This window comes from Oncorhynchus mykiss, chromosome 20 (genome assembly GCF_013265735.2).
Source record: "Oncorhynchus mykiss isolate Arlee chromosome 20, USDA_OmykA_1.1, whole genome shotgun sequence".
Taxonomy (NCBI): domain Eukaryota; kingdom Metazoa; phylum Chordata; class Actinopteri; order Salmoniformes; family Salmonidae; genus Oncorhynchus; species Oncorhynchus mykiss.
Genome location: NC_048584.1, coordinates 46,538,459 through 46,553,307, shown reverse-complemented (window position 1 = coordinate 46,553,307; position 14,849 = coordinate 46,538,459). Strand labels below are relative to the sequence as shown.

General features: G+C 43.1%; 1 protein-coding gene across 1 annotated transcript; it reads right to left on the bottom strand.

Moving 5' to 3' along the window:
* Nucleotides 1-347: 347 nt before the first annotated feature.
* On the bottom strand, nucleotides 348-6,671 carry LOC110499521 (beta-microseminoprotein). The gene is made up of 4 exons (XM_036956455.1): nucleotides 6,342-6,671; nucleotides 1,797-1,905; nucleotides 1,482-1,584; nucleotides 348-745 (listed from the first exon to the last, which is right to left on the bottom strand). Exons 1-4 carry the CDS (start codon nucleotides 6,342-6,344, stop codon nucleotides 616-618), a joined length of 345 nt encoding a protein of 114 aa, XP_036812350.1. The 5' UTR covers nucleotides 6,345-6,671; the 3' UTR covers nucleotides 348-615.
* Nucleotides 6,672-14,849: the final 8,178 nt, after the last annotated feature.

The following is a 14,849-nucleotide window of genomic DNA, read 5'->3' as shown; positions in this document are numbered from 1 at the left end:
CACACCTCTTCCACATTAACAGTTAGAAAATGACAATGCGTGTCTTTCATAATTTGGTCAGTTATACTTGGATGTGTAGGGTCAGCATTCGTTGCTGGCATGTCATGTCTAAATTTGCTAATCTTGTTAAGGAAAAAAATCATTAAAGTAGTTTGCAACTTCAGTGGAACCAACATTTTCCTCAACGAATTCGCTGCAAGGCACAGTTTTATTCAGAGCCATGATGGCATTGATCTCCCTTCCATCGCCAATTACTCAAGCAAACAGCAAAATTACCTTCAAAAAACAGATTAAAAACCAACTCCTGGAACGGAATGAAAGGGACACACAAACACACTAACACAACATTTTTGTTGTACTCTTTGTATTTTTTAGCTGCATTGTTTGTATATCAGTATATTTTACATTTGTTGGACTGTTCTGATCTATCAGTGTATCAGTGTTTGTTACTTCACATGGTTTCTGTTTTTGTGGACCCCAGGAAGAGTAGCTGCTGCTTCTGAAAAAGCTAATGGGGATCCAAATAAACATTGACATGTTCACTGTTGCCTTGTTTTATTTGATGTAAGTTCCATCTATACATGTTGGTGTGTACATGCAACCATGCAGACATTTTTATAAGACCATACTGAAGGAGCTGTTACAGTCCTTGGTCTTGTCTGACTTCATCACCAGTCTGTATGAGCAGGCTTTTCTGTCCACCACCAGCTCACACTCTGCTGAGAGATCCACCACCTCTGGGATCCTGACATGGAGAGGAAGGGAGAGGGGGAGAGGTAGAAGGGAGAGGGACAGAGGGAATGGGAGAGGTAGAAGGGAGAGTGGGAGGTCAAAGGGAGAGGGGGAGAAAGGGAGAGAGAAAGAGAGAGGGAGAGGGCAAGGGTGGGAGGGAGAGAGGGGATGGTGACAGAGACAGGGAGAAGGGGAGAGAGAATTAGAAGGGAGAGGTAAAATGGAGAGGGGGAAAGAGAGAGAAGGGAAAGGGGAGAGAGAGAGAGAGAGAGAGAGAGAGAGAGAGAGAGAGAGAGAGAAAGAAAGAGAGGGGCGGAGACAGATCAAGGGTCAAGGGTCAGAGGGAGAGGGAGAGAGAGAGAGAGGGGAGAAAGAGAGAGATAGAGAGGGGGATGGATAGAGATTGATGGGTTGGGAGGGAAAGGCGGGTGGAGATAGAGGGAGCGGTAGAAGGGAGGAGGGGGAGAAAGAGGGGTGGAGACAGATCAAGGCAGAGAGAAGGAGACGAAGAGAGAAGGGAGAAGGGGAGAGGGGGAGAGAAGGGAGAGGGGGAGAGAAGGGGGTGGAGACAAATAGAGAGAGAAGGGGAGAAAGAAAGGAGGAGGGAGAGGGGGGGTCAAATCAGGCTCTTGTTTGCTGGTTTCAATCTCCCAATATAACTAGTGCATCTCTCATAGAGGTGGAGACAGATAGGGTTATACTCATGCCTATAAAGCTTATTAGAATTTAATACAGAAATCTGGTGTTACCTGTTGCAGCATCGGATGCCTCGCATGGAGCAGGAACAGTCGTAGCAGTCCTTCACCCATGAAGAACCAAACACATGCTGCTTTCCCTCCTTATCCACACACCCTACACACACACAGACACACACACACAGACACACACACACAGACACACACACACACACACACACACACACACACACACACACACACACACACACACACCTGTTTTTGCCAAATTACCAAACGCATACAGCATCACACAATCCTAATCCTGGTTACAGTACTAACTTCACTGATTAAAATTGTAATAGTATCGTCGTATAGGACTAGACTCACCCTTTGTTGGAGTCTTGTGGTCTTTGGTCTCCAGCCCCTGGAAGAAGCACTGAGCTCGACACACAACCACCAACATCAGCACACACACTACCACACGGACGAGAGAACCCTGTGACAGACACACGATTGGTCGATTGCAAAGAACACTGAATACTTTTACGCACACCTGCAGGTTAACGCTGGGTTTCTTTATCCTGCGCTAACCTGCGCAAAGTAACATACAAAACATCCCCATTAAGATGTGTCAGTAAACTAGAGATGCCTGCGTCTTAATCCATCAGCCTATGTCAGCTTTCCGCATCTGGTACAGCTGTGTTTGTCAGACCATGAGACATCCTAAAAATGTCTGTAGCGTTCAAATGGTTTGGCCAACAAAACTAATGTGACCTCGCTATGGAAAGGAGAGATTCTCACAAACACGATGGTGTTCTCCGTTATGACAAGTGTCATGAGACATGTTTGAATGTAACTGGCAATGTTTTTTTGATTTTTTTTAAATGATGGAAGTATGGAGGTAGTTTTGTGCCAACATAAAAAGGGGTGAAATATTATATCCACGAGACTCTGGGGAAATTCAATACCAGTCAAAATTTTGGACAAACCAATTCATTCAAGGGTTTTTATTTTTTTATTTTTTTATAAATTTTGTAATAAATTATGTAAAAAAATCTAATAAATGTGTAAATTTGAGCAAGTTGAGATGACTAAACTGCTTGGAGTGACCCTAGATTGTAAACTGTCATGGTCAAAACACATTGATACAACAGTAGCTAAGATGGGGGAAGTCTGTCCATAATGAAGCGCTGCTCTACCTTCTTAACAACACTATCAACAAGGCAGGTCCTACAGGCTCTAATGTTGTCTCACCTGGACTACTGTTCAGTCGTGTGGTCAGGTGTCACAAAAAAGGACTTAGGAAAATTGCAATTGGCTCAGAACAGGGCAGCACGGCTAGCCCTTGGATGTACACAGAGAGCTAATATTAATAATATGCATGTCAATCTCTCCTGGCTGAAATTGGAGGAGAGATTGACTTCATAACTACTTTTATTTATGAGCGGTATTGACATGTTGAAAATCTTTATACTCTCTTTGGATAATTCATTCCAATCATTTAAAAGTTAACAGCAGGTATTTTGCATGTAAGTTTAAGTATTTTGATATGTCTGTCTAATCTACTGGCCCACAGCTTGGACACCCTTGCATACCCCACAAGACATGCCACAAGAGGTCTCTTCACAGTCCCCAAGTCCAGAACAGACTATGGGAGGCGCACAGTACTACATAGAGCCATGACTACATGGTACTCTGTTCCACAGTACTACATAGAGCCATGACTACATGGTACTCTGTTCCACAGTACTACATAGAGCCATGACTACATGGAACTCTATTCCACATCAGGTAAGTGATGCAGCAGGAGAATCAGATGTAAACACCTTATAGAACAGCGGGGACTGTGAAGCAACACAAACATTGGCGCACACACACACACACACACACACACAATAAGACACACACTACGCATACACATGGATTTAGTACTGTAGATATGTGGTAGTGGTGGAGTACTGGCCTGGGGGCCACAATTTGTTGTGAAATCTGTGAATGTTTTGTAATACTTTTTAAATTGCATATACTGCCTTAATTTTACTGGACCCCAGGAAGAGTAGCTGCTGCCTTGGCTAATGGGGAATCATAATACATACAAATACATTGTAAAATAATAGTGATGACATCATCACGATGAAATAACACATATGGAATCATGTAGTAACCAAAAAAGTGTTTAACAAATCTAAAAAATATATATATTTGAAATTCAAGCCTTTGCATTGATGACAGATTTGCACACTCTTGGCATTCTCTCAACCAGTTTCATGATGTAGTTACCTGGAATGCATTTCAATTAACAGGTGTGCCTTGTTAAAAGTTAATTTGTAGAACAGTGTTCTGACAAGGTAGGGGTGGTACACAGAAGATAGCCCTATTTGGTAAAATACCAAGTCTATATTATGTCAAGAACAGCTCAAATAAGCAAAAATAAATGACAGACCGACATTACTTTATGAAATGGTCAGTCAATCCCAAAAATGTCAGTAACTTTGAAACTTTCTTCAAATGCAGGTGCAAAAACCATCAAGTGCTGCTGATGATGATGAAAGTGGCTGTCATGAGGACATTCACAGGAAAGGAAGACCCAGATTTACCTCTGCTGCAGAGGATAAGTTAGATTGCAGCCCAAATAAATGCTTCATATAGTTCAAGTAAGAGACACATCTCAACATCAACTGTTCAGAAGAGACTGCGTGAATCAGGCCTTCATGGTCGAATTGCTACAAAGAAACGACTACTAAAGTCCACCAATAAGAAGAAGAGCCTTGCTTCGACTTCCAAGAAACACAAGCAATGGACTTTTGACAGGCGGAAATTTGTCCTTTGGTCTGATGAGTCCAGATTGGAGATTTTTTGGGTTTGGGTTGCCGTCTCTTTGTGAGACGCAGAGTAGATTAACGGATGATCTCCGCATGTGCGGTTCCCGCCATGAAGCACGGAGGAGGAGGTGTGAAAGTGTGGGGGTAATTTGCTGGTAACACTGCCTTTGATTTATTTAGAATTCAAGGCACACTTAACCAGCATGGCTGACACAGCATTCTGAAGTGATATGCCGTCCCATCTGGTTTGTGCTTAGTGAGACTATTATTTGTTTTTCAACAGGACAACGACCCAACACACCCCCAGGTTGTGTAAGGGCTATTTGACCAAGAGGGAGGGTGATGGAATGCTGCATCAGATGACCTGGCCTCCACAATTACCCAACCTCAACCCAATTCAGATGGTTTGAGATGAGTTGGACCGCAGAGTGAAGGAAAGCACTCAACAAATGCTCAGCATATGTGGGAACTTCTTCAAGACTGCTGGAAAAGCATTTTTCATGAAGCTGGTTGAGAGATTGCCAAGAGTGTGCAATGCTGTCATCAAGCCAAAGGGTGGCTAATTTGAAGAATCTAAAAATCTATTTTTTGATTTGTTAAACACTTTTTTTGGTTACTATATGATTCCATATTATTTCATAGTTTGATGTCTTCACTATTATTCTACAACATAGAAAATATTACAAAATAAAGAACAACCCAGGAATGAGTAGGTTTGTCCAAACTTTTGACTGGTACTGTAGAGAAAGGGCTTCATCTGACTCTGGGGAAGTAGATAAAGGGCTTCATTGCCAAAATCCCGAAATATCCCTTTAAAACGCTACTGACTGGAGGTTACATTCACTTGCATGTTAAAACACTCCCACAAGAATAAATTAACAGATAATTTGGTCTCGTTGATTATGATACCAGACAGCTGCATCTAGGTTCCCTACTCATGCTTCAAATGAAATATCGACCTATCAGGAGCATTGGAAACCGTAAGGTGGCAGGTTAGCCTAGTGGTTAGTGCGTTGCCCTAGTAACCGGAAGGTTGCAAGTTCAAATCCCCGAGCTGACAAGGGACAAATCTGTTGTTCTGCCCCTGAACAGGCAGTTCACTGTTCCTAGGCCGTCATTGAAAATAAGAATTTGTTCTTAACTGACTTGCCTAGTAAAATAAATTAAAAAAGGCAGACGAATGTAAAAATAGTTAAGAAAAAAGAAGCAGTTGGCACATATGTCAAGATAACATAACACGTGCTATTTTAAATAACTTTATTAGACTAGCCTACATTTTATAAAAATAAATATAGATTATCTAAATATTATGATTGACTTGATCTAGCACTCTATCATGGAAATTCAGTGTTTCAGCACGATAGACAATTAAAAGCAATGTTCTTGCGGTTGCAGAGACCGCAGTCATGCTGCATATGTCGGCTCAATCGGACTTTAAAAAGTTTACCTGATTTTCCGCGAAACTTCGGCCATACGGATTGAATCCAGTCCTTAGTTACACATTTCAAAAGTGGACAGTCCAGGGATACATTCTCCCGATCTTGATAAAAAATGACCATATTAGTTTTGAAAACGTTATTTTTGTAGATGGATTATAAAAAAATAAGAATTAGCTACGTCCTTAGAAGTACCAGCTGTTGTTGTGCCCCACTTGTTGTTTACAAAAATACATAGACCGCCGCCCCTTGTCTTATGAGACGCCACTGTTCTGCCGGTACATCGTATAACCAGCTGTATGTTGATGTTGTCGTCGTTCAGCCACGACTCCGTGAAGCATAAGATGTGACAGTTTTTAATGATCAGGTGTGTGAGTGATTTTGGCTCGTTAGCACACTGGCCAATGCTTGTTTCAATGGGCCCTCAGCGTTCACTGACAGACTCAACACAGATTCACACGCAGCGCTCACTCACACACACACATCGCTCACATATTTACTTATTAAATACTTATTAATAAACATCTGATACTAAAGTTGAAATAATAAATCCAATTCATAACTGGCATCAAATGAATGTTTATAACATTTCACAAGTGATACGTAATAACTTCTAATCACAATACAGAGAGGCCCTACTCTAGGGTCCCTACGATGTGGGTTAGGGTACGTACCATGCTGACAGAAGTCTTCTTGTCAAAATGTAAGTTGAACTGTCTTCTGTCTCCCCGTTCACAGCTTTATATAAGACGTTAATACCCCTCCCAATGTCTTCATATCACACAGTAGTCATAACTGCCCTCCCAATGTATTTATTTAAGTTCGTACACACAGCTGGAGCGCACCTGCTCTCCCCAAAGCTTTATGTGCATAGCGAATTTGCCCATAACTCTTAAATCTATCAATCTTCGAACAACAGGGAACAGTATTTGTTTAAGGCAGTGCTAGAACAGTAAATACGACTCAAATACACAGTCCAGAATGGCCACGTGTCTTCAGTTCTTACTGATGAACTTTGCACAGCTGAGAAAGTGTCTGTATTTACAAGAGAGGTAGAAACACATACCTAGCAAACACACACGCACGCACGCACGCACACACACACACACACACACACACACACACACACACACACACACACACACACACACACACGAGGACTTCTACTTCAATGTATTGGAGGTGAAGGACATATACAGTTGAAGTCGGAAGTTAAATACACTTAGGTCGGAGTCATTAAAACAAACTGGTTTTTCAACCACTCCACACATTTTTTGTTAACAAACTATAGCTTTGGCTAGTCAGTTAGGACATCTACTTTGTGTATGACACAATTCATTTTTTCACCAATTGTTTACAGGCAGATTATTTCACGTATAATTCAATGTATCACAATTCCAGTGGGTCAGAAGTTTACATAAGCTAAGTTGACTGTGCCTTTAAACAGCTGGGAAAATTCCAGAAAATTATGTCATGGCTTTAGAAGATTCTGATAGGCTAATTGACATAATTTGAGTCAATTGGAGGTGTACCTGTAGATGTATTTCAAAGCCGACCTTCAAACTCAGTGCCTTTTTACTTGACATCATGGGAAAATCAAAAGAAATCAGCAAAGACCTCAGAAAAAAAATTGTAGACCTCCACATGTCTGGTTCATCCTTGGGAGCAATTTCCAAACGCCTGAAGGTACCAAGTTCATCTGTACAAACAAGAGTACGCAAGTATAAAAACCATGGGACCACATAGCGTCATACCACTCAGGACATGGAGAGGAAGGGAGGTTGTTTTCCTGACACTGCACTCCAAGTGCCCTCACCTCCTCTCTGTAGGCTGTCTCGTTGTTGTTGGTACTCAAGCCCACTACTGTTGTGTTGTCTGCAAACTTGATGATTGAGTTGGAGGCATGCATGGCCACGCAGTCATGGGTGAACAGGGAGTACAGGTTGGGGCGGAGCACGTACCCTTGTGGGGCCCCAGTGTCGAGGTTCAGCAAAGTGGATATGTTGTTTCCTACCTTCACCACCTGTGGGCGGCCTGTCAGAAAGTCCAGGACCCAATTGCACAGGGTGGCCAGTAAGGTGGAGGTGATATGATCCTTGACTAGTCTCTCAAAGCACTTCATGATGACAGAAGTGAGTACTACAGGGCGGTAGTCATTTAGTTCAGTTATATTTGCCTTCTTGGTCACAGGAACAATGGTGGCCAACTTGAAGCATGTGGGGACAGCAGACTGGGATAGGGAGCGATTTGAATATGTCCGTAAACACACCAGCCAGCTGGTCTGCGCATGCTCTGAGGACGCAACTCGGGATGCCATCTGGGCCAGCAGCCTTGCGAGGGATAACATTCTTTTTATTGAATTTTTTATTTTACCCCTTTTTCTCCCCAATTTCATGGTATCCAATTGTTGTAGTAGCTACTATCTTGTCTCATTGCCACAACTCCCGTACGGGCTCGGGAGAGACGAAGGCTGAATGTCATGCGTCCTCCGATACACAACCCAACCAGCCGTACTGCTTCTTAACACAGCGCGCATCCAACCCGGAAGCCAGCCGCACCAATGTGTCGGAGGCTACACCGTGCACCTGGCAACCTTGGCTAGCGCGCACTGCGCCCGGCCCGCCACAGGAGTCGCTGGTGCGCGATGAGACAAGGAGATCCCTACCGACCAATCCCTCCCTAACCCGGACGACGCTAGGCCAATTGTGCATCGCCCCACGGACCTCCCGGTCGCGGCCGGTTACGACAGAGCCTGGGCGCAAACCCAGGGACTCTGATGGCACAGCTGGCGCTGCAGTACAGCGCCCTTAACCACTGCGCCACCCGGGAGGCGGGATAACATTCTTAAATGTTTTACCCACGTCGGCCAAGGAGAAGGAGGGGGGGCGGAGTCCTTGTTAGTGGGCCGCGACGGTGGCACTGTATTATCCTTAAAGCGGGCAAAGAAGGTCTTTCGTTTGTCTAGAAGTGTGATGCCGGTGTCCATGACATGGCTGGTTTTCTTTTTGTAGTCCATTATTTCCTGTAGACCCTGCCACATACGTCTCGTGTCTGAGCCGGTGAATTTGAATTCTTGGTCGGGTGAGCAGAAGGACTTGAGTTCCTGTATGTTGTTATGATTACACCATGAGTCGTTAATCATGAAGCATACACCCCAGCCTTCCTCTTCCTAGAGAGGTGTTTATCGCTGTTGGTGCGATGCATGGAGAAGCCCGGTGGCTGAACCGACTCCGTCAACATATCCTGAGAGAGTCATGTTTCTGTGAAACAGAGGATGTTACAATCTCTGATGTCTCTCTGGAAGGCAACCCTTGCTCAAAATTTCATCTACCTTGTTGTCAAGAGACTGGACATTGGCGAGTAGTATACTCGGGAGCGGTGGGCAATGCGCACATCTATTGAGCTTGACCAGGAGGCTGCTCTGTCTGCAACCTTCTGCGGCGCCATTGTTTTGGGTCGGCTTCAGGGATTAGATCCATTGCCCTGGGTGGTGGTCCAAACAGAGGATCCGCTTCTGGAAAGCCTGGTCGTAATGTTGGTAAGTTGACATTGCTCTTATATCCAATAGTTCTTCCTGTCTGTATGTAATAAGACTTAAGATTTACTGGGGTAACAATGTAAGAAATAATATACAAAAAACAAAATACTGTATAGTTTCCTAACGCCTTGAAGCAAGGCGACCATCTCTGTTGGCGCCATCTTGTTCAACCATAAAGACGAGAGAGGTTTCCAACCACAAAGACCAGGGAGCTTTCCAACCACAAAGACCAGGGAGCTTTCCAACCACAAAGACCAGGGAGCTTTCCAACCACAAAGACCAGGGAGCTTTCCAACCCCAAAGACCAGGGAGCTTTCCAACCACATAGACCAGGGAGCTTTCCAACCACAAAGACCAGGGAGCTTTCCAACCACAAAGACCAGGGAGCTTTCCAACCACAAAGATCAGGGAGGTTTCCAACCACAAAGACCAGGGAGGTTTACAGCCACAAAGACCAGGGAGCTTTCCAACCACAAAGACCAGGGAGCTTTCCAACCATAAAGATCAGGGAGGTTTTCAACCACAAAGACCAGGGAGGTTTTCCAACCACAAATACCAGGGAGCTTTCCAACCATAAATACCAGGGAGGTTTTCAACCACAAAGACCAGGGAGGTTTTCCAACCACAAAGACCAGGGAGGTTTTCCAACCACAAAGACCAGTGAGCTTTCCAACCACAAAGACCAGGGAGCTTTCCAACCCCAAAGACCAGGGAGCTTTCCAACCACATAGACCAGGGAGCTTTCCAACCACAAAGACCAGGGAGGTTTCCAACCACAAAGACCAGGGAGGTTTTCCAATGCCTCTCAAAGAAGGGCACCTATTGGTAGAGAAAAAAAAAAGGCGGACATGGACTATCCCTTTGAGCATGGTGAAGTTATTAATTACACTTTGGATGGTGTATCAATAAACCTTACCATCATGGAAGATACAAATACTGCTTAGAAATACTGCTTGTTCAAGGTTAAAATATTTTACATTTCTGGTAAAAAATAGTTATAAATTGCTGAGGTGGTCACTTAAAAAAATGTATTTAACTAGGCAAGTCAGTTAAGAACAAATTCTTATTGACAATTACGGCCTACTGGGGAACAGTGGGTTAACTGCCTTGTTCAGGGGCAGAACAACAGATCTTTATCTTGTCAGCTCGGGGATTAAATCCAGCAACCTTTCAGTTACTGGCCCAAAGCTCTAACCACTAGGCTACAGTGGTTCCTCCTGTCAGTAATTTAATTTATGTACCCTAATTACACTGAATACATCTGTTTATCCTACAGATATTGTAAGCAGTAAACATGAGCCGATAAACCAGAGTTACACTGTTAGAATGAATGTGGTGATTGACAGAGTCAAAAGCCTTGGCCAGGTCGATGAATACAAAAAGGCTTCTCAACAGTTTTTACCCCCAAGCCATAAGACTCCTGAACAGGTAATCAAATGGCTACCCGGACTATTTGCATTGTGTGCCCCCCCAACCCATCTTTTTACGCTGCTGCTACTTTCTGTTTATCATATATGCATAGTCACTTTAACTATACATTCATGTACATTCTACCTCAATTGGGCCGACCAACTAGTTCTCCCGCACATTGGCTAACCGGGCTATCTGCATTGTGTCCTGCCACTCACCACCAGCCAACCCCTCTTTTACGCTACTGCTACTCTCTGTTCGTCATATTTGCATAGTCACTTTAACCATATCTACATGTACATACTACCACAATCAGCCTGAATAACCGGTGTCTGTATGTAGCCTCGCTACTTTTATAGCCTCGCTACTGTATGTAGTCTCTCTACTGTATATAGCCTCTCTACTGTATATAGCCTGTTTTTTTTACTGTTGTTTTATTTATTTACTTACCTATTGTTCACCTAACACCTTTTTTGCACTATTGATTAGAGCCTGTAAGAAAGCATTTCACTTTAAGGTCTACACCTGTTCTATTCGGCGCACGTGACAAATAAACTTTGATTTGATTTGAAACCTTGGTAGAGCATGGGTGGAGTAGGCAGTTTGGTGCTCATGTGAATTTCCTTTATTTTACAGCTTCAGATCAATACCTATTCTCACTTAAAACGTGGGCGGAGGGGCAAAATAAGATGCTAATATCGTTGTAGACAAAGATCCAACACATGGCAGAGTTGTTGACAAATATCCAACCCATTTGCCTAGTTGTTGACATATATTCAACACATGGCAGAGTTTTTAACAAATATCCAACATATTAGTGTATAATGACTCCGGAGGGAATGGTTGCCGATTAACGGGCTCCAAACCAACTGAGCCATTTTGTTACTTTTTTCACATTGTTTGTAACTCATTTTGTACATAATGTTGCTGCTACCGTCTCTTATGACCAAAAATAGCTTCTGGACATCAAAACAGCGATTACTCACCTCGAACTGGACAAATACTTTTTCTTTAAGGAGTCCGAAGGTCAAGTCAAGGCCCAAATCCCTGTCATCAGCGTGAAGAAAAGATGGAAGAAAAGGGGGAGGAGAGCGGGGTGGCTTGTACGAATTCGCAGACGAGTAAGTAAACCACCACTTCCCTCCGTATTATTGGCCAACTTGTAGTCATTGGAAAACATACAGAACATCTATGACATCTCTGATTTTTTAATTTTTATTTTACTTCACCAGGTAGACTAGTTGAGAACAAGTTCTCATTTACAACTGCAACCTGGCCAAGATAAAGCAAAGCAATTCGACACATACAACAACACAGTTACACATGGAATAAAACAAACATACAGTCAATAATACAGTAAGAAAAAAGTCTATATACTGTGTGCAAATGAGGTAAGATAAGGGAGGTAAGGAAATAAATAGGCCATGGTTGCGAAGTATTTACAATATAGCAATTAAACACTGGAAAGGAAAATGTGCAGAAGATGAATGCGCAAGTAGAGATACTGGGTGCAAAGGAGCAAGATAAATAAACAAATACAGTATGGGGATGAGGTAGTTGGATGGGCCATTTACAGATGGGCTATATACAGGTGCAGTGATATGTGAGCTGCTCTGACAGCTGGGGCTTAAAGCTAGGGAGGGAGATATGTGTCTCCAGCTTCAGTGATTTTTGCAGTTCCTTCCAGTCATTGGCAGCAGAGAACTGGAAGGAAAGGCGGCCAAAGGAGGTGTTGGCTTTGGGGGTGACCAGTGACCAGTGAGATATACCTGCTGGAGAGAGTGCTACGGGTGGGTGCTGCTATGATGACCAGTAAGCTGAGATAAGGCGGGGCTTTACCTAGAAAATACTTGTAGATTACCTGGAGCCAGGGGTTTGGCAATGAGTATGAAGCGAGAGCCAGCCAACGAGAGCATACAGGTCGCAGTGGTGGGAAGTATATGGGGATTTGGTGATAAAACAGATGGCACTGTGATAGACTGCATCCAATTTGTTGAGTAGAGTGTTGGTGGCTATTTTGTAAATGATATTGCCGAAGTCGAGGATCGGTAGGATGGTCAGGTTTCAAGGATATATTTGGCAGCATGAGTGAAGGATGCTTTGTTGCGAAATAGGAAGCCGATTCTAGATTTAATTTTGGATTGGAGATGCTTAAGGTGAGTCTGGAAGGAGAGCTTACAGTCTAACCAGACATCAGGGTATTTGTAGTTGTCCACGTATTCTAAGTCAGAGCCGTCCAGAGTAGTGATGCTGGACGGGCGAGCAGGTGTGGGCAGTGATCGATTGAATAGCATGCATTTAGTTTTACTTGCGTTTAAGAGCAGTTGGAGGCCACGGAAGGAGAGTTGTATGGCATTGAAGCTTGTTTTGTCCATTTGCAATATGATTTCATAGGAAGTCAAAAGTAAAAAATGTGAACATTTTTTCAAAAACTTATCACCCCCTTAATGTGAGTCTGGAAGGAGAGTTTACAGTCTAACCAGACACCTAGGTATTTGTAGTTGTCCACATATTCTAAGTATGACCTGTCCAGAGTAGTGATGATGGACAGGCGGGCAGGTGCGGGCAGTGATTGGTTAAAGAGCATGCATTTAGTTTTACTTGCATTTAAGAGCAGTTGGAGGCCACGGAAGTAGAGTTGTATGGCATTGAAGCTCGTCTGGAGGTTAGATAACACAGTATCCAAAGAAGGGCCAGAAGAATACAGAATGATGTTGTCAGCGTGATTACGACTATCCTACCAACGGGACATTAAAAACATCTTATGTTTCACCGGGACTTGCCTGAACGACGACGCCGGATAATATAGATGCAACATGATTCTGCCACCCCCGTGCTTTCAAGGTTGGGATGGTGTTCTTCGGCTTGCAAGCCTCCACCTTTTTCCTCCAAACATAACGATGGTCATTATGGCCAAACAGTTCTATTTTTGTGTCATCAGACCAGAGGTAATTTCTCCAAAATGTACGATCTTTGTCACCATGTGCAGTTACAAACCCTAGTCTGGCTTTTATTATGGTGGTTTTGGAGCAGTGGCTTCTTCCTTGCTGAGCTGCCTTTCAGGATATGTTGATACAGGACTCATTTTACTGTGGATATAGATAGTTTTGTACCTGTTTCCTCCAGCATCTTCACAAGGTCCTTTGCTGTTGTTCTGGGATTGATTTGCACTTTTCGCACCAAAGTACGTTCATCTCTAGGAGACAGAATGTGTCTCCTTCCTGAGCGGTATGATGGCTGTGTGGTCCCATGGTGTTTATACTTGCGTACTATTGTTTGTACAGATGAACGTGGTACCTTCAGGCGTTTGGAAATTGCTCCCAAGGATGAACTAGACTTTTGGAGGTCTACAATTTTTGTCTGAGGTCTTGGCTGATTTTCCCATGATGTCAAGCAAAGAGGCACTGAGTTTGAAGATAGGCCTTGTAATACATCCACAGGTACACCTCCAATTGACTCAAATGATGTCAATTAGCCTATCAGAATCTTCTAAAGCCAAGACATAATTTTCTGGAATTTTCCAAGCTGTTTAAGTGCCCAGTCAACTTAGTGTATGTAAACTTCTGACCCACTGGAATTGTGATACAGTGAATTATAAGTGAAATAATCTGTCTGTAAACAATTGTTGGAAAAAGTACTTGTGTCATGCACAAAGTAGATGTCCTAACCGACTAGCCAAAACTATAGTTTGTTAACAAGAAATTTGTGTAGTGGCTAAAAAAACGAGTTTTAATGACTCCAACCTAAGTGTTTGTAAGCTTCCGACTTCAACTACACATCCACATTGATCTGGTACTGGTTCTTCCTGTAAATAGTGCCACATTGATCTGATACTGCCTGTATGTTGCTCCATATTGACCTGGTAATTCCTGTATATAGTTCCACGTTGATGTGTTACTTCCTGTATACAGTATACACTGTAGCTTCTCATTGATCAGGTATTTACTTTACTGTAGCTAGCTCCACATTGACATAGTACTTCCTGTACTGTAGATAGCTCTACATTGATCTGGTACTTCCTGTACACATTGATATGGTACTGGTACTTCCTGTATATAGCTCCACATTGATCTGATACTTCCTGTATATAGCTCCACATTGATCTGGTACTGGTACTTCCTGTTTATAGCTCCACATTGATATGGTACTGGTATTTCCTGTATATAGCTCCACATTGATCTGGTACTTCCTGTATATAGCTCCACATTGATCTGGTACGGGTACTTCCTGTATA

Excerpts from the sequence above, each read along its gene's own strand:
- LOC110499521 (XM_036956455.1), bottom strand. Across the intron at positions 1,585-1,796 it reads CCACAAGACTCCAACAAAGG|GGTGTGTGGATAAGGAGGGA; the intron begins GTGAGTCTAGTC and ends GTGTGTGTGTAG. Across the intron at positions 746-1,481 it reads GGCATCCGATGCTGCAACAG|GATCCCAGAGGTGGTGGATC; the intron begins GTAACACCAGAT and ends TCTCCATGTCAG.